The 20,715-nt window shown below is 33.8% G+C and overlaps 2 protein-coding genes across 2 annotated transcripts; one reads left to right on the top strand and one right to left on the bottom strand.

Moving 5' to 3' along the window:
* Positions 1-4,026: 4,026 nt before the first annotated feature.
* LOTGIDRAFT_229513 (hypothetical protein) lies at positions 4,027-16,696 on the top strand (the record flags this gene model as incomplete). Its single annotated transcript, XM_009066813.1, has 5 exons — positions 4,027-4,261; positions 13,007-13,108; positions 13,494-13,631; positions 13,965-14,065; positions 14,424-16,696. The coding sequence occupies 5 exons, from the start codon at positions 4,027-4,029 to the stop codon at positions 14,790-14,792; spliced, it is 945 nt and encodes a 314-aa protein (XP_009065061.1). The 3' UTR covers positions 14,793-16,696.
* Positions 16,651-18,726, bottom strand: LOTGIDRAFT_107939 (hypothetical protein; the record flags this gene model as incomplete). The annotated part of the gene is made up of 1 exon (XM_009066812.1): positions 16,651-18,726. One exon carries the CDS (start codon positions 18,724-18,726, stop codon positions 16,651-16,653), a length of 2,076 nt encoding a protein of 691 aa, XP_009065060.1.
* Between the last annotated feature and the right edge of the window lie 1,989 nt (positions 18,727-20,715).

Below are 20,715 nucleotides of genomic sequence, written 5' to 3'. Positions count from 1 at the left end.
TGCGCCAAAGTATTTATTGGAGGAGGGGGTCATTAATTTTCAAAAGGTCCAAAACAGTGTCATTTTTAATTTTGCGCAAGAATCGTTTGGAATAGCCCCTCTCTCTTAATTTACTGAAAACTAGTCTACAAGCTGCATCAAAATCTACTTTTTGAGTGCAAATTCTAAAAAAAACGCAAAATTTGTGATTTGATTATTCCCGTAAAAGTATGTTTTGGGTGAAAAGAGTTTTTATATAAAAGTTGGTGAGTATCCGTTGGTTTAAAAAATACTTTGATGTCTAATTTGTTTGAGAGAAACTTGGTCCTTTGAATACCGTAGTATCCAAAAAATCCATACTTTGTTCACAAATATTCGCAGTTAGTTTTACAGAAGGGTGGTGATTATTTAAAATTTCAAAATATTGCCAAAAATTTGTTAAAGACTCGGTCCAAATAATAAAAATATCGTCAAGAAACCTTCCATAGAAGAAAGGTTCAATAGGGGAAATGGAAGAAATTTCCAGTTCCCACTCAGCCATAAAGATATTTGCATAACTCGGCGCAAATCTTTTGCCCATCGCGGTGCCTGAAGTCTGGAGATAAATTTTTTCATTAAAGGCAAAGTCATTTCGCGTTAGACATAATTCCAAAAGTTCTAATATTTCTTCGTCGGGTCTATCTACGCAGGGATTTCGAAGAAAGGCCTTTCGGACAGCGTCTAAACCGGTTTTATTATCAATATTGGTATACTTACTCGTAACATCTAATGAGATAAATCTTGCGTTTGGAGGAACATTCAAGCTTTTAATTTTTTCAACAAAATCGGTGGTATCCTTAAGATATGACGGATGCTTACACGCTAATGGAAGTAAAAAATGGTCAATGTATTCAGAAACACGGTAGGATTCGCTCGCACAATCTGAGATAATAGGCCTGCCTTTAGGAATCCTATTGGCTAATGACCATTCAGTTTCCGGGTTTTTGTGAATCTTCGGTAAAGTATAAATGTGACGTTGACGGACTTCGGGTTTCGCTGAAAGATAGTCATATTGGGAATCAGAAATAAATTGTTTGTTTACTAAAGTTTTTAAAATATTGTTTATCTTTTGCGCAGTTTCCATGAAAATAGGTTGATCAAGTACACGGTAATGATTAGCATTGTTCAATTGTTTCTCTAATTCAAAAATTATTTTTGGTCTAATAATACAAGTCAACTATCACGAAAAGTTTGTCTTTATTACCACTGTAATAAGGCTCACTTATACACCAAACGGAGAAATATTTTGTTGTAGTTTATTCTTTTAGTCTTTTGAATTGCATCTAAATCCTAGTGAGCATTTCTTATCTCTAGGATAAGCATAGAATAAATTGTTCCGACAACCATTGATTGAAAGTGGCTAAAGGGAGATAATTTCAAACTTGTGTTGTCTGTTGTCTGTGCTCTCCATATTCTAAAGTTGTGAATGGTTTTTCTCGAAAGTCAAATATTGTATAGAATTTTGCAGTTATCAGGATTTTTTTTGAATCGATTTTTCCTCATTTAATTTGATTTACAATTTTTTTAGTAATGTTTGGTGTCATTATCTTGTATGTGGTCAAATGGAGGCAATTTTTCTGTTGTGTGGTATTAGTATTTGTATTCCTTCTTTTTGATGAATTTCAATGGTTCTCAAAAACCATTAAATGAATATATCTAATATTTCCAGCAAAAAAAAAAAAACAAATCTTTCAAAAAATTAAAACAAAGACACATTTTGAAAGATGTCAATCATGTCTCTTGCTAGCTTACTGATCTATCACTAATGTTAATGAAAAATCAGTAAAAGATTTCCTGTCTCTTCTGTCTGAATGGCAATCAAATTTCCATTTTGAAGTACGTTGCAAAAAATCAACATCATTAGGACAAGACATCAATAGTATAAGCTACATAATTGACTTTTTCAGCAAGTGACATGAATTGGAAGCTAATTACTGAAGTAAAATATTACAATTTACTAAGTACTAAAGAGGATTAACGTGTATTAAAACTAATTGTTCATTAATTATGGCGATTGTGAAAAAGCCTAGTAGTTGATCATCCCAAGCAACTTGCTCTGTCTAAATTCTTTAGATTGTCTATAGATTGCATGGATTAGAAAATATATCCTTGTATTGAAACATAGATATTACATTTGTATTAATGAAGGAATGGGTTCGATCCTAGCATAATAGGATACCTTTGTGGGTTTCTCTTGTGATGAGGTGAGCGAGCCTAATGTAACTGTTTCGACAACACTGCCCATGGCATGACATCGCCCGGTTTAATTCACCAATTGGAAACAGAAAATGTGTTAATATACATAATGTAGTAAGACTTGAAAATCCTACAATATGAACAACAGAAACTCATATCAGGGGAGAATACCCCATTGGTCTTGAAGACAAAATACTATTATATTGGGATTTCAGTTACTGGTTTCATAGGTTTACGCTATGGAAATCATTGGGTTTTTGTATGGCCTGACCTAGAGAGTCTAGTCTGGAGAAATTTCTCCTGTAACGCTGAGATCATACGCTCGTACATAGCTGTAAGAAAAAGGCTAAATGAATCATAAGCTAATTAGGTTTTAAGAGTTAAACTTTTAAGAAGCCTTTAAGTTGCACATCGTGTAAATAACTTATCCGTCAGTAAAGATATATTATTCATGACTTGTGTGTCTTTTTTCGAAATCACAGTTTGAGTGTACGATGGGGGTGGGGTTGACAAAACGGAGATCGATGCAGTGGAAACATCCCTATGTTTATTTACAACAAATAAGTCTAGTTTCCTGGGTTCAAGTTTTGACTTCTTCCCATGTAAAGTGAATAAACAACACATAACTAATGTAATTTGGGCAGCACAAAATTCCGTCTAATGTTTTGATAAGTTCTAAATTTCTATCTTATTTTTTGGATAGTTGTATATTTCATTATGTTTTTCTTGTTTTTTCATAGCTCTATATTTTTCAAAAGAATATTTTTAGAAAGCCCAGTCTTATATGTCTTGGACAGTTTGGAATTTTTCAATCAATTTACGAATGAAAAATTTCGCAATAAGTGCTATTTTCTTCAAAACAAAGCCTTGTTATTCGACACGGACATTTTCTTGTCGCGACCTTTTATAAATGAATAATCTTTATGTCAGTATAGTAATATAATATTTGTTAGCCATCTTAAATAAATTTAGCCTCAAAACAGGTTTTGCTCGGATAGACTCGATTTCCTAGCGCTAATAATATATTGCCTTACTTTGTACACCTGAGAGAATTGTGCAATTTTACATTAAAATCAGACAAACGATCAAGACCATTGATAGTGCAACTAGTTGAGGGGAACTGCATATTTTCAGACCTACGATTTAAATTCAGTTGCAATTTATTATTGAATGTCTTTTTCAAATACATTATTAAGACGCAGGGCTATTAAAAAAATAAGATAATAACAGAAATAGAAGGCAGGATGAAAAGTTGATTTAGTTTCATGTTCATTCGTGGATCAAAAATTGGTCATCATCTATTTTAAGCCTAATTTGGTCAAGGATTTTGTAATGGGTACTATCTATAACAAGCATTCAAAATAATTAAAGTACCTAATGCTTGTATCTAATCTGAAAAACCTAAGAACGCACCTAGCTTAGGTGAAACGTTGATTGCAGTTCAATACTTATAATGTATGCATTAATTGATTGTAAGGATTAAATCTTTACTGTTGTTGAATTCCAATCAAAATGTGTACACATTGTGTATAACACCTACAAAATCAATACCATATTATTTACCGTTATATTATTGTTCACTGGAAGTACGTGTCTATACGGGTCTATTTATAAACCAACTCTCTACGTATTTAATAGGGTTTTGTGAACAATGACAGAGTAACAGAGCGTAAAGACCGCTTAAGGCGCTGTCGTATACCCATATCCCTTTACAATAGTGAACGTCAAGACGACAAGAAGGGAAATACCTTCACCAGTTTTTCAGTAAGACCCTTCAATTTTCGTGATCTTTGGAACAGTTTGTGGACAATCATGGGTTCTTGTGCGACGGGTTTAATAGTCCTGGCAACGATTCTAGGACCAGTGACTCTAGTTTTCTTAGCCGTTTCCTTTGGAACAGACAATTGGTTGGTGTATACAGTCAAAAGAGATAAACTATCAGCAGCAGAAAGATCAGATTCACAAAGTAATGTAGCCTTAGCCAAATATACCCATACAAGACAGAGAGGATTGTTCCGAGAATGTTATCCAGGAAACGACACCTTATGTAAGTACAATTTTTCAATATATTAATAACCCAGTCCCCCGTTATACCATAAGAAAAGAATAGTAAGGTTCTATATATCTTTCCAAAACAATATATTAAATTATTCTCAACTAGAAAAAATTACGTGTATAAAAAATTAGATAAGGGTCTTCATTCTGTATTTACATATGTTATTTTAAAATGGGTCAAACGTTTATATGATAAAGGCATATAAAATATATATTTGTTATAAATTTTGGACATGTGTCATACCCGACCACGCCTCAGATAGGGCGATATAGAGATAATCCCTATTGGTATGTATGTGATATTAGGGTATTTGGGTTGGTCGAACCACAGTAGATTACTATACCCTGCCTTAGTTAAGGTATAATCTATTGAATACATATTATATTTAAAACAACCACTTGCAATTACAATTGTTTATTTATGAATTTAAATGCCCTACATTGGAAACCTTAATGCTTTTCTTCTTTTGGTATAACAAACCTTACCAATTAATGAAGAGTACCTTTGCCTTGAAATCTTTGGATAATATAAATTCGAATACTAATACTGTTGATTTCCAATGTTTTTTTTTTATATTTCTCCACATCCGTTGCCAACCATTATGAATTACATGTATGTTATATCATGAGAGAACTCAAAGTAAATAGCCAGTCATTGATTTCACTGATCATTTTCAGCTTCTACATCTATGCTCAGGTCGGTATCTACACCCACCCCCCACCCAACTGAAAAATTCTAACAACCGACCAATTCTATTACTGCAACTAAACACCATTCAGATATATTACTTCTCTCTGAACAATCAAGTCTGGCTTATGCTACGTCTGTCTCTCAAAACTTTCCTTATCTACACAGAAAAGCAAAAGTCAACCAACTAAGTTTCCCTCTAAACTATTTTTACATCGCAAAGAAGCCCCTTTAATTTAAAATGGGCTTTGAACACAATTGTTTTTAAGGTCATTCCACCTTAAAGGTCTCTAATACAAAATGTGGGTTCCACTTATGGAGTAAAAGGAGTATAAACAAAAAATACCAAGAAAATTAATCGTTTTTTCATACACTTGGCTTCTTTTATGAAGTTCATTTGACCGTGTCTTCAATTCAATTTTGATAAATGGCTTGTATTGAAGTTACCTTTGGGCCACCCTACTGTTAGTCACTTTTAAGTAGAGTAATTTCCATTGACTCGCCAATAAAGTACTCAGAAAAATTTATATTGGCAAATATATACTGGGAAATAAAAGCCTATTGCTTGTCAATAATGTCTTTGAGTATTGAGTCACTGCATAAAACCCGAAAATATCAAATATCTTTAAACGTACGGTAAATTCCTTCCATACCACATTCCTATGTAAACCGACAACCCCGGTTGTGTTTCGTTTCTGGATATTTAAATGATTGTGTCAAACTATTATACGTTGACTGATATTATCTTTGAAGTAATTATTGGCATTGCATTAATCATATCAAAACCTTTGGAATGTTATTGATCGTAGTTCCATAACATAGGTAAAGTGTCATTTAAATGATTTCTAATGACGAAACGCGAGCAAGAATCCATCATTTCACCTTATTATCTATTGAAAGATAAAGAGCATTCTGCTGATGAAAATAGACCCATTTGAAAAATCCCAATGACGCACTTAATCCGATCAGATTATATCTTAATTTAAATTTTATTAAACAAAAAAATATGCCAACGCCTTAAACGACCATGATCAATACACCCAACGCCCTTCATATTTCGTAATTTCAAATTCATTCATCCATTTATGTCATCATACAACGCATAAAATGTAGTTAACAATAATATATTTATCACACTAAAACACATCCTAATGTCACTAACATCTTTTTCATAAATAATGACTTGTCATACGTTTTAACGTTTTTTTTTGTTGAAATGACAAGGTTACCCCAAGCCCCGAGGATTTTAGTTTTGCAGTCATCCCAGCAATCTTATGGTTTTCTTTGATTAAGGTTACTTCATACTTTGGGACAATTACAGAAACAGAACACCTAACTCAATATTTTAAATTAAATGCCTAGAGAATTTAAAGGCTTGGAACCTAAAATATGTAGGGCTTGATAACACTGGTTTAACTGTCAAATGACAACCTTAGATTGCAATCGATACACTTGACCTATTTCATACCACTTAGGGGATTGGGAATATGTCCTTATTGGTGATTGAAACCTTTTTTTGAAATAGGTTTTTTCTCAGTTAGAATTTCAATCCTTGTTCACACAGAATCAACAAAGATACGTTCTTAAGAAATACAGTAAAATAGGTAGTAGTAAATGAATTTGAAATTAGATATATTAGCTGAGTAATAGAACCGTGCGAATCAAACCCTCCTTTCCCTGAAAACTAAATAATCTTTCGTTAATTTTGTGATAAGGGTCCACAGGATTTGATTTAAGACAGAAAGAAGCCATAAAGTAAAAAGTCAATGTGTCTCTATAACCAGGATATTATGTTGTATATCATAAACCAGGAAAGGTATAACTCGGGTTGAAATAGCCTCTATTATATATTACATTATGTCAATGTATATACAGAGGTGTAGTCTAACTATATAAATATATATAGTAAGAATATGTATTTTATTTAAGATCTTAATATAAGGTGACCTAAATATATTTTATGTTAACATTTTGGACTAAATATTACTGAGTAATTTGAATACTGAAAATCAATAACAAATGAAATGAATGGAGTTTTACGTCTTACCTATCTTCACCTAAGTGGTCTAATGAAGACGGCAATGTAGTGTGCAATGAGGGAAAGTTTGCCACTACAGCGGGATTAGCCTACTCTCGATTTCCAAATATCGAGGGAACTCTGACGTACACAGCCTGTAACACATGGGACCTCGGTTTATTTTTCCATCCGATTGACCATAGACGTCTTTTCCATGGCAGCTGCTCATCAGTGACAGAGGGAAACCGGGTTGAAAATTCGAACGTATTATCTCGACCTATGCCGGGATTGAACATTGGACCTTCAGGTTAGCGAGCAAGCGTATAACTCACTAAAATTACAAGACTTTAAAATCTGAACATCTTGAACTTGGTTGACATTGCAAGACATTACATCGTTCAAGGCACTGAACTGAATGTGCTTTTAGGGTGACATTTATATACTCTCTCTTGTTAGATATGGGGCGTTGAGTACCAGTTTCATCCATGGCACAAAGTTGTCTCAAAAGTACCAAGTGGATGATTGGTTGTTACATGTATTTTCATAAAAATTGTTTCATTGTGATCATAAGTACAATAACCTCGGATGACCATTTAGCTTTCATATGTACATCTAACTTGTACATGGTTGATGTTAATTTTTAAAGCCACTTAATGTATGATAAACATTCGTGGTTAAGTAGATTTTCTTGTATCTCTATTTTACACTAATGCTACTTTTTTCAGCGGACATATACATGTATGCCCATTGTGATAAAACGCCATGGTCGCAACCGACTTCAATACCGAATATTCTTTGAACCAGTGGCGGCACCAGTCTCCCGGGATTGGGGGTACAAATAGGGGACAGACAGGCCCAATGGGGAAACAACTGGAATGCCCCCTGTACCTTCAGACGCCGTCACTGCTCTGAACCCTGCGATTCGGTGTTTTCTTCAAGAAATAATTGAAGATATTAATGCGAGTCCCTAAAATATTCATAAAACATACATTATTCATGTGTCTCATTTTAATATATCTATATAATAAAGATGTACAAACGTGATGGATGACAGTGCTGTTTCTGTTTCAATTTATGCTAATATAGCAAATTATCATTTAAGTAACGAACAAATTTAGTCATATTTTACTCTTTACTGTATTCCGTATCTTTTGGGACTAATTCAGTTCATAGTTTTATCATCAGTGGGAATATTTTGTGAATGGAAAGTTGGGATGCCAAAACATTCTATTTTCAACGCAACTATGTCAAATTCATAGGAAGACCAACGAAAAGAGTCATGGCTACCAGAAACTGTTATATCTAATTTTAGATGCGCAAGTTATAAAAAATATATTATGGTAGTTTTGAGCCTTTTTTCCATTTAACAATCTGTCAAAAGTTTACCACGAACTTTATTCATCAAGTCAAGTTATCTCTAAGCTAAATTTAGCTTCTTTTGTAAAGTTTAAGATGTAGAGATATTCAAGAAGGTGTTTGAAACTACTTGATGTAGCTTTTGTTTCACTAATGATCTAACGTGGGTGTAATGAGAATTTATAATTTGGTAACAATGGCTTGTCGGTAACCTGTTGTTGAATTCGGTATGAACTCAGTATGCTACAGACATCACACAGGAAAGATTTCCTGTCTGGAAGCTAAATGGCAAAGATTAATGACATTGCCCTTAAATAATCATCAAGTGCAAATTGCATGGCGTTTCCTGTCTTCTTTAGCCCAAAAGGAAGTTAGAAAACATGACATTATGCTCCATGGTATTTCGTTCAATTGTCGTTGACCTGTATTAGTCTGACGATTTCACTTTCAACCTGGCTTGTAAGGGTTCTTGTAGACATATTTACACCAAGTTTCACTGGACATTTCTCAAGTATTTCATTATTTCTATTCATGTTTTAGTCTTATTTACTTTTACACTGTTGTTTTGGTCTTACTGAAATTACATAGTCAATATGCTTAACTCTTTCAGTATGTACATAGGAATTTCGTTGTTTATTTCCTCGCCGAAGGTGACAATAGCTATAAAAACATGACCGCATTAAGCCTATGTTCAAGTCACTTGTTGCCAGTTTAAATGTGTCAAAAAAGTAGGCTTTATTGATAGTTTTAATTGACATATTTGGTTTTCGTTAGTCCATTCTAGTGGGATTTTAATGACCAAAACCTGCTTTCGAAGAGGTTGCTTTGATGTATTTTGTTCATAACTAGATCAAATACCCCTCGAAGGCAAAATGGTATACACAAGCCTCCATGATGGAAGCCGAAACATGTATGTTTCCAATAACACTATTCAATGATCTGTGTTGCAAAAACTCCATGTACAATGTACCACAATTCACAAGGTTTTGCGTTTTTGAGCACTAACATGGTTGTAATAAAATTCAACTAAATTTACAAAACATTTAGTTCGTTATAGACATGCATGGCAAAGCCTAAACATAGAATTATAAACCACATCTAAATCAGATCAAATACTAACATTGTTAAATACATTAATGTATAAGAAGAGGGTGTGTAAAATTTATTTTGTAAAATATGTGCACTTTGTTGATTAAATGTTAGCACATGATAAGTATAAATCAAATTTTGTGCGATAATGAGATAAATAATTGCCATAAACTAAAAAAAGACACCAGAAACCACCCTGTAAAAACTTTCTATGTTTTTATTTCGTATTTAAATGTGTTCTGAAATTTAGTTGCCATGCATGACGTTATAATTTACAATTAGATTGAATATAACGATATCAAACGCCCAAAGCGCTTCAAGATGAAATATACTGAAGTAGGATTGAATGTAGTTTAAAGTGTTTGGTGTTTGTTGAAGGCTAACACAGTGACAGTTCTTGTTTCAATAGAATATAGCCAATTGATATACTAATAAGAAAATAAATATGGCGCTGAAGGGGTATAATTGGATTGAAGATGTATTTGTATAGTTTGGTCATGAACTCTACGATCTATTGTACGTATCTTTGACTCCCAATATTGTAGATTTTTATCATGATTTTATGTCTCAAATCTTAAATTATGTCTCAAATGTCTGGGTCACGATATTTTCAAAACCAGAGAGAGCGAGAGAGAGTGAGGGAGGGGGTTTTATCAATAAAAAGTTTAACGTTGAAGCATAAGTAGTAGTATAATTATATAAAGCATGAATTCTATTTAAAAGAAGAAAAACTTAATTTGTCTGTGTGAATGCTTTCTATCGAAGTCTTCATAGTTCAGAACAACTTGAGCATAGAGAACATGTTTTCACATCAATCTTTTGTTGATGTGTATGTTTTGTCAGTATGTCGAAGACTGAACATTAGAACATTAAATTCAAACGATATTCAAGTTGGATGGTTGGGATAGTTGACATTTTCTGATCATATTTCTTATAACCAAAATATTTCTGTTAGCCAAACTTGTCAACCATCATGATGGAAACAATAATTGGGTCAGGCAATTTGCCTTTACACCTCATATCAGACTATGTGACAATTATAAATAATATGATAAAAGTCTTTGATTATGTATTAAAACGTAATAGATGTATTGTGAATGAATCGATTGTTGATATATATTATATACTCTATCTGTTAACAATCATAATAATAACCTGGAGGCAATGTTATTGTTTATCACCAAACATTTATCATACTCAAAATTTATAATATTGATATGACCTTTATTGGTGGGATTTTTGACTGATATAGTAAACGAATGTGGGTGGGGACTCTATTGTTAAAAATCAGATACCATGATCAAATCTTTTGAAGTTCCGCATTTCCCTTGTCTATTGACAATGTATGAAAAATTACTATTTGAAGTCAATGTAACTACCAAGGGCTATTTATATCATTTCATTAAAAGAAACTTAAAACAATATATTTGCTATGTGCAATGTGAAACTTATTTTGAAATCAGAGGCGTTGGCTTCAAGTAAAAGCGGACACAGCTTCCTTGCGTTTTGGTTCACAGATCATATGGGTGTGACATTGACTGAATTAAGAGTCCATAGAAAATCACTACCATGTATAATTTTATGGGTGTTCACAGCTACTGTGACCTTTGATTTCTGAACTTTTTACGTCTTTTATATGCCTACCTATCGCATCCTTAATGAAACATTGCCATTGTTCTAGATACTTGCAGATGAAAGAAAGTTGAAATTTAAGCTATAAACTTGATAGAGGAAACTTTAATAGAAGAATTGGTATTTAACTGTTGTTATGTAGATGAGTGTGACTATCTTATGACAGGATCAGATGGACATTAAACAAACAATTGAACCTTTTTACACGTCTAACGTATCAGCTCGGTTAATCATCTCCACCAACTATGTCAATCCTTGGATTAATAATAACCAGGGGACAATAACCGAAAGATGCTCGTTATTTCGTGGATGTCGAATGTTAATAGCGATGTAGGACGTGCTCGCTTTTTCCGAACACTTGATGCTACACTGCAACTTCACTAAGGAAGTCCACATAGCTAATACGATGCGCTTGGAATATTATCTTCTTATGGACCACTTACATCTCGGTTTGAAATTAATTATTGCACAAGGTAATCGAGCATTATTACTCTAAAATACATTTCCGGAACAGCTCTTTCTCATTCTCACCACAATCCCATCAAATCAGAAATGGGTTAAAGCGTTTGTGAAATGAGTAATCGCACAGTGAAACGTGATCATGTTCATTCATGTGTAATCAATGGCTACTCCTTTTTCTACCTGTTATAGTTTTACAACGGTGTTCATCTTCTATATTGTCTTATCTCAAATTTCACCTACTACTCTCTCTTCACATTCTTGTGCATTGGAGCAAATCGTGTTTTTTTTATTACATGTAATTGAATTTCGAAATCTGGCTTAAACGGGGCAATTTATGAGAATTACTCTTTTAAAGAGCTTCTGGTTAACATTAACACTGAACGAATCATCAGCACAGTTTACCTTGATCTTAAGCATGAACGTAGTCTCCTAATTATTTGTCCAATTCTATCCTTGAATGTAATATTATGTCATGCTTTTGTTATTGTAATTACTGTGTATTCCTATTGTAATTTCATTTAGGTGAGATTCATTTGAATGAAGTATGGAACCATTACAGATTCATTGAGAATTGTAACTTGCTATGAATGATTGTATCTCATCAATAATCAATATCATTTAAGCGGATAACATTGATCGATTTCCCTGTCTTTTTGTAGTAAATTTCCAACGATAATAGAAATTTTGGTTTTACGTCCAAAGTTATCTAACCTGATTGTGCAAGCAAATAAGGCCATCGACTTACAAAATACGATCTTATCTGAACATACTCCGCACGTCCTTTAGCAAACGAGACTCTAGTTTCTTGTCCAATGGGATTAAATGGACTGAACGAGAGTGTCGTTGTATCAAACAGGGCAATATCGAGTTGAAAGAAGGATTTAGGTTAATTTTGTACCATGTGGGTATAATGTAATCTTTAAAATCCGTACAGGATTCATTGACCTGAATCTTACGCAGCCCAGCAAGACGCCATTTTAAGATCGCCATTTTGTAAATTCTTCAGGTGTCATAAATATCAGTGTTTGTATTGTTTATGCAGGTCATTGTTGACAGTGATGAAAGCTGATATGGCGTATTTAAAATAATGTTCTATTGTGGGTCAAACATGACCGATACAATGCGTGGTCGTATCGCTATACCTGGTCATTGAACATTGATTAATATCTATAAAGGTGTATTTGAACTTGATTTAAATGATAGATTACAAATACCAGTCCATAATAACTAGTTACTGAGTAATTATAGCGTTACATTGAACATTATTATTGTTTTGTAGGTGCGACTTACAAGCTTGCCCTGTTCAGATATCAATACATCAGATAGTACATAAATGACGCACATACCCTTCATAAAAATCTTATTAGCACACCATTGCATTATACAAAATGATATAAATGGAATATCATCACTAATTTTGGCAGCTACATTGCCGTATGCCGTATTATTAAGATAAACTGTTTGTATTAATTGACTATGTCTTTCTATTTCAGTTTTGGACAAAGCCGACGATAAAGTAGATGGGTATTGCTTTAACATTAAATATGAACTTCCACAAAATGAAGAGTCGTCATCAGACTTCACAGCTCGACTTCGTAAGTAGTCCTATTGTTTTAGTCTCTTTAAACTGCTTCCCTAATCAATTCTCTTTTAAACTAATGTAGTTTTAAAGCGGTTTGATGAATTGAAGGTTCTTGTACATGACAGATCTTTCAGTGCAGCTCTTGCTGTGTCAGAATTAGCTGGTCTTCTCTATCAAGATAAATTTAGTTTCACGATAAGTTTCAAAATCAAGTTGCTTGTCAAGATAGGTTAATCTGGTCTACCTCGATGACTTGCTAACTTAAGTTGTGTAGATAGTTTGGTCGGCTGTTAGTCATAGTAAATTTTGGAATCGCATGAGCATATGAAATGAAACTCCAAATAAGGCTTAGAACAGAACTATGCTCGTTTGATAGCAATTTCGATTATGTTTTTCAGATTTATTGAGATCTTTCCTCGCATTCTACATCATTGCCTTGGTGTTCTTCGTCGCTGCCTATATATTTGGTCTGGTATTATGTTGTTGGAGAATATCTAGATGGGCCTATATCGCTGGTTTATGTGCCTACATTGCAGGTAATTAATAGCCTTTCTTATGGTCTACTTATTTGCTATAGTTGGCTTAATGACAATCATGATTGTCGATATCGCAAACTATCTAGTCCGTTACCTGGAGGTAGCGTTGTTTTCAGATCAACTATTTTGATATTGTTTTACGTATTCAAAGCAAGTTGATAACTGTTCTTGTGTTTAGATAACAGTATATCCTTTTGAAAGACGGTGTTGATCATGATTGTAAACGGATGAAACGGATGAAGTCACAATTCTAAGCTTCCTAAATTCTTCTCACTTCATCTTTTTAAGTTAACCAATAAATTACATAACACAATATTGCTACTTTTATTTCAGCATTCAGTACAGCAGCTGCCATTGCCTTTTTCCATGGTGCCGAATATATTGAAAGAAACAAAATAGAGAATAAAAACGAGTTCTACAAGAGTTGGTCAAGTGTAAGTATTTTGTAAACTTATCCTGATATTGGTAGCCCACGAATTAGCAGTTTTCGCACTGGGAGTAGCAGTAGCATTCTTGACAAAGACAATCTTCATTGGTGTTAAGTGTTACAAATATGTAACGCAATGTATTGTGAATTATGGGCTGTTCTGTATCTTATGCATAAATAATAATAATAATATCTTTATCGCCAAAACATTTCTAAAATATTAATGATGATTATCAAGATCAGATTCTGGTACCCACCGATGGGCCTTTCTTCTCTTCCGCCCCTAAATGCACTGCCATTCACCATAATGATGTATTTTTACAATTGAAAATTCCTTTTATATTGTCATATCATTCATTTTTCAGACCATCAAAGAAGCCACTACCCGAACATACGGATGGTCCTATGCTTTAGGTTGGGTTGGTATGATACTTGCTGCTTTCACTGCCACATTTTACTCCTTAGCTGGTTGTTACATTACCAGTGATCGCTATGAAGATTCTAGAGAAATAATGGAAAAGAGAGGTCATTATGGACGTGATTATCCAATGGTGGTTGGAGAACCAGTTTACGCTGTTGAAGAACCTTACTATGGTCAGAAAGGTTATTACGGATATCCACGAGGAGGTTATGTTGGTCCATATGTTTATGAACGTCCGGTATTAGAAAGATCTATTGCTCCTAGCACTTATGGTCCTCATGAGTCTTGGCAATGGAGAGAGGTTTCTAGTTAAATGTGACGGGTTTCTGTAGTTTTATTCAAATTTATTTAAATCAAAACGAAAGCGTATAAATTACTGATGTAAATGGTTTTTGACTTTTTTTTGTTTTAGAAAGGGTAAAATATGCAGCCTAACAAACATTTTATGTTAATGTCAATGACGCAAAGTAAATTGTTAATATTTTTGTAATTTTTAATGGTTATTAGATTATTAGATCTGACATATGAATATTTTTTTCATCATTTGTAAATTAGCATTTAACATCTAGGCTTTATCTTTTAGTAAATTTTTGTATAAAGCATCATGGAAAGTAATAACGCTAGATTTAATGAAAATATTATAACGGTATATACTGCTTTGACTAGGATGTAGCACAATTGGTGCAGTTCCGTTTCCACTTTCAAAAATATCCGAAACCTTAGAATTTATACATGTTGTATTTCAAATTTAGATTTTTGATATATTAAAGTAATTATTGGGATGTAAGGAACTACTTAAACAGTGAATGATTTTTAGTTTTATCCAAGAGCAATGTCAAATATGAGCGTTTATTAGCAGCATTATTAATTTCGAAATCGTTTCTATATTGCAATTTCATATTCTATCCTGTCACACTGAATGCGAAACTTTTGTATATTGTATATTTATGTATTTAACATAATGTATTCTTTATTCTATAACCAATATTAAGCAATATGTTAACACACGGAGCCCCAGAGCACCTTACAATGTTCAAAATAAGTTGAATTGTACATAATTTTTTTTATATATTTTATGTTATACTTGTTATTTTAGTAGAAGACATTTAATACATTTTAGTATCATAATATAGTTATATATAAAATTGTGAACCTTTTGATTCCAATTGAGTACTTACCATGCCGTAAGTAGGCATAAAGCGTCTTTTGATTGCGAAATCCTTAAAGACAACTGGTTTAGGAATGGAGGATAATATTTCTATCTATTTACTTAGGACGTATGCACTATGTAAGGAATAATATCTGAAAAGGGAGACAACAACAAAAACACTACGCTGCCTGTTTGTCCAGTAATGAGATGGAATTGGCCACCAACTTGCCTACTCCTGATGGTTATTTTTACCACGAGAATAACCTGTTGTCGTCGAACAGGACTCAGTCGGACTCAACAGTATTGTGTACAGACGATAGTTCAAAACAAAACAAGGAAAATAATACAAATACGTTCACTTGAAAGTTAAAGCCGTTGTTTGTCGGTCTTCATGGCGACTATGATCAATCGTTGGGAAATATACATCATGGAGCTTGGGTAGGATTACCAGAAAAAGAAAAACAGAGGCATTACCCAACATCGCTATACAGATGATTACAGAGAGTATTACTGATTTCCATGTTGTAAAATAGGACACAGAGAATCCGAGCCATAAAACTACCGAAGTATAGCCGCAGATGTTGTTAAATTTGCATTCATTGGCGCTACAAATACTCGGACGAACGTTTCTTGATCGGATGATTAGAAGTGTTGCTATCAGTAGAATAAAGACATTGTATGCAGCCGGGATCAAAATACCATTTTCTTCTATTTGGCACGTAGATTCAACATAGGCTTCGTTCAAGTCGGTCATGGTTGTCTCCCATCTTACAGGATATGTTACAGCACACAGTATTACTATGACCAACTGGAACAGACAATAATGACGCTAGAATTCATAATGCATTATGGATTGATTGTTTCGTTTACTTTCGACCTTGTTAAAGTGTACGGACACCTCATGTGAATAGTCTATAGCTGTACATGTTCATAATTAAGCATCTAAAGTATTAAAGATTTCAGTTCCTAATGAGCTTATTCTCTTTGTCTTTTACGGTTTGGCGCTACCAAAACTTTTATATTAGCAAATCATATGGTATTTTAAGTTTATAAAAAAAAACACTAGGTAAAATCTTGTCATTCGTATATAGCACCCCCTCCTCTCCCCATAAAACCCACTAAAATTCTGAAATCTACTCACTTCAATACAGACAACGAAACAATAATATACCACATTACGAACTGGAGTCGGTGGTGTTTCTTCCCCTAGCACTGGAACTTTCTTGTCGGCGTGGTGTATTTTATATGCTTTCAACAGGAAAGGGCTGTATACCAAAGTAAAACTCAAATGAAATCCAAAAAGTATAAAGTTACAAGATGACTCTGACGGAGAGATCAGGAAAGTCGCAGATACTATATTCGACGCAAGGATCCCACTGGCGATTAAAAAGACTAATTCTCTATTTCGGGATTTTAAGTTATTTGTTTTGCTGTACAGGACGATACAGGTCATTGTTCCGGTGATCATTATAATAACAACAATCATGATTGAAATCCCTATTGCATTGTTGTAAGAGATCTTCGATATCTTAATGGGTGCGCATCTTGTTTTAGAATTATCTGGCCATGAGAACACAGGACAAACTTCGCATACTAGTTTCTGGTCAATCATAACCGATCTTTCATTGTTACGGCATCGCTGACAGTACCAACAACATTGAGGTTTGGTGAGAATGGCTGCGAACCCAGGGGGACAATCCTTGCTACACTGAGATCTAGGTGGATTATCGCCATTACTAAATCCTGATTTCCACGTAATGTTTTTAGTATTAAAATAAGTAAATAATCTTTTTCCTGTGTCCCATACTCCAATTACTGCAAGTTGATATCCGCCATTTGTTTCACGTAAGGTTCTGATCGCATAGGTAGATTTACCATCTCCAAATTCGTCAAAACCCACCATTCCATTGTCTCCTTCAAAAGATGTATTCCTTATAACATTTAAAAAACGTCTTCCTTTAATACAATCTTTGATATCTGCATCCTTACAGTTCTGCAAAGATTTTTCTAAACTATAAGCAAAAGCATACACTGCATCCATAACGAAACCAGGCATAAAACTTGGGGCATATCCTTCTGAAAGGTTTTTCCATCTGTCACATTTTGTTTCATTTCCAATTGGACCAAATTTGCAGTCAAAATTCCTTTCAAAGAACGCGTCAAACCATGGATTATATGTGGCATTGGCCGGAGTTAAATGTTTGATATGGTTATCAAGTCTTTCAACAAATACTCCATGGAATCCGATTGTTAAAGAACCTAGGGCTACATCTTCAACGTCTTTGTAGTCATTGATATTACTCCCCCAACCATCTGTTCCTAACCACGTGAAATGGTTACTGCATCCCAAACGTTTGACAGTCTTAAAGATCTTCACAGCATCACTTGTGATCAGTACTAGGACAACTGCTCGAGCTCCATCTGCTGACTTCAAATCCTTTACGATCCGTTCTGCTTTGTCTGGAGTTAATTCACCTCTCACGACTCGACTAACTGCAAGACATTTTTTATTTTGGTTCATCAACTTCTTAAAGGCTTGGTAAATCTCATTCCCATAACTTCCGTCCTCATATACTATAGAAACATAATTCCAATTGAACTTAATGATGATGTCCATTAAAACTGATACTTGTAGGGAATCCGAGGGTACGATTCGTGAGAAGAATGGATATGTATCTTTATCACTAAGTAGAGGACTGGTTGATACGTAGCTGATTACTGGAATCTTGAACAATGACAATAGATCGGCTATTTGAACAGTGTTCCTACTGCTCTCTGCCCCAATAACACCTATAACATCGTAGCTACTAAGCTCATTAGGTTGTTCTTTGTTCAATTTCGACGACTGTGTAAACTGTAGAGCCCTCACCATGGCTGTCGTATCCTTAGAACAGTCGTCTAATATATAAAATCCCAACGTTGTGTTCGGTAGAATATCTTTTCTCTTGTTAATCTCATCGACTGCAAATTTAATAGCTTCAATTTTTTTAAGGTTAGTGAGACGTCGCGGAATTCTGCTACACATACTTTTCTCGGAGAATTCATGAGCAGGAATAATCACCCCAATATTCCAATCACCTGGTTGGGAAAATACCATTGACGATAGACTAGTTGGACGGTAGATCATGCTTGCAACTATAGAAACAAGAATCACTGAAACGGCTATATGTAACATTGTGCTTCAGGTCGCAGCGTTTCCTTCTATAGAGCCTTATCATTCTGGGAAATTACTAAATTGCTTGAAATCTACAGTTTGCTCTATTCCAATTTTATTTCAAAGTTCAATATGTGAAGAAATGTCACAACCTTTTGTTATCTTTGGTTAATTCATTAGCAAAACTTCCCCATCTGATAAAGAAATATTAATTCGAGATATGTTTTTATTTGATAATTGATGGACTTTCTACAGAGGAATTTCAGATTTCTATTAATGATAATTTATTATAATTAATCAAAGTTTTTTGTTACTCAGAGTTATCTTCAGACAACATTTCTACATGACTTGAAGTCGATGTCCCTCCTTTATTTTGTACATGTAGTTCTTGTTACATATTTGTTTTAAAAACTGTCGTTTGGGGAATTGAAGATGGAATGGTCTCCTATTTATATATAGGGCTATATCTTCGCGTGTTATGAACATAATCCGTATTGGCATTCTTATCTGATGATATGAGAAGTCAATGATCTTGCACTGAATACCATTTGTAAAGCTTGATATTGAATATTCGCAAAAGAATGTCAAAGGTAAAAATTGTTCCAGTTTTCCCAGCATTTTCACACAAAGGCATGTTTGATTGAATATAATCTTATAAACCCCCAATCGTTCAGGTCAGCGACCACGCATCCTCTCTTGTAACTTTCCGTCCTGATTATAACAATTGCCGTCATGCCTGAACCTCCTCTTTAAAAGAATTTTTATTATAACAAAGGTAAAGGGATACAACCAGTAAACTAACCCCTTTCACCTGTAATTAGATCTAATAACAATAAGGATATAATGGGCTTTATTTTAATTATTTAAGGAAGTATCCTTATTTTGTGTGTTATGATTGAATAACAGATTTCATAGTCATTGTGTTACATAGGAAGTTATTCTAAATTAACATTAATGTTAACCTCGTTTCATATATGGTCCTAGCACAATTCTGAATTTGGAGGTCTATCTATTCTTATATTTAAATGCATTGCATGGACAGAATTATTTGGTTTAATTGTTCAATTGGCTAAATTTATATATTGAATGTCTGTTTTTTCATTTGTCAATGTTCCGAAAAGTTATCCACTTGTCAGGGTAAGAGCAAATGGTTTGACATCTTTCTATCGGTTTCAGTTATTTGTTACGACGTTCAAAATAATTATTTTTGGTCATTCAAATTATGGTAATAATTAAGCAGAACTGGCATCTTTCTATTTTGGAATTAAATTTTAATGAAGACACTTTTGCCAAACATAGTATTATTATTTACAGCAATCACCATTTGTTCCCTATTGTATTTTAATAATATCAAAGTAACAGGGAAGTGGGAAAGAATAATAGTTATGACTCATTTTTTATATCTTAAATTACAGCATAATACAGTAATGGATACACCCAAATTCTGATTATTCAAATAATTTCATTTTCCTTCTTGATTATTACGCTTAAATTTCAATAGTACACATGAACTTGAAACAATAAAACAATAAAAATAGACAAAAACCTCAGAGGTGACCTTTGATAGTGGATATTGATCTTACCCCAAGATTGCAAAAGCCTCCTTCAATTACAAACTTAAATCAAAATAATGAAGAAATATACATGCGGTATCTTAATATATCTCGGAATGCTAACTCGACCGGTGTTTCTAATCAAATACTTGGACTAGGTGCAGTGGTGTTTCTATAGCTTTGGCTCCAAATCTCAAATTTATTATCATTTAGTTCTTACATGCTTACTTCTGTGAACCCCGTCCGTCTTGAAAATTCTGTTATTCCCACCCCCTCCTAAGACAAGGATTCATAGAAACGCCTTTGGTCTGGTCATGTTTAGTATATCAAAGCCTTAACTTGACGAGTCGTCATTTTTACATTCAATCGCATTTTTTTC

This window comes from Lottia gigantea, assembly GCF_000327385.1.
Source record: "Lottia gigantea unplaced genomic scaffold LOTGIsca_8, whole genome shotgun sequence".
NCBI classification, from domain to species: Eukaryota; Metazoa; Mollusca; class Gastropoda; family Lottiidae; genus Lottia; species Lottia gigantea.
Note: the sequence above shows the minus strand (reverse complement) of the source record. Positions and strands in the feature narration are given on the sequence as shown.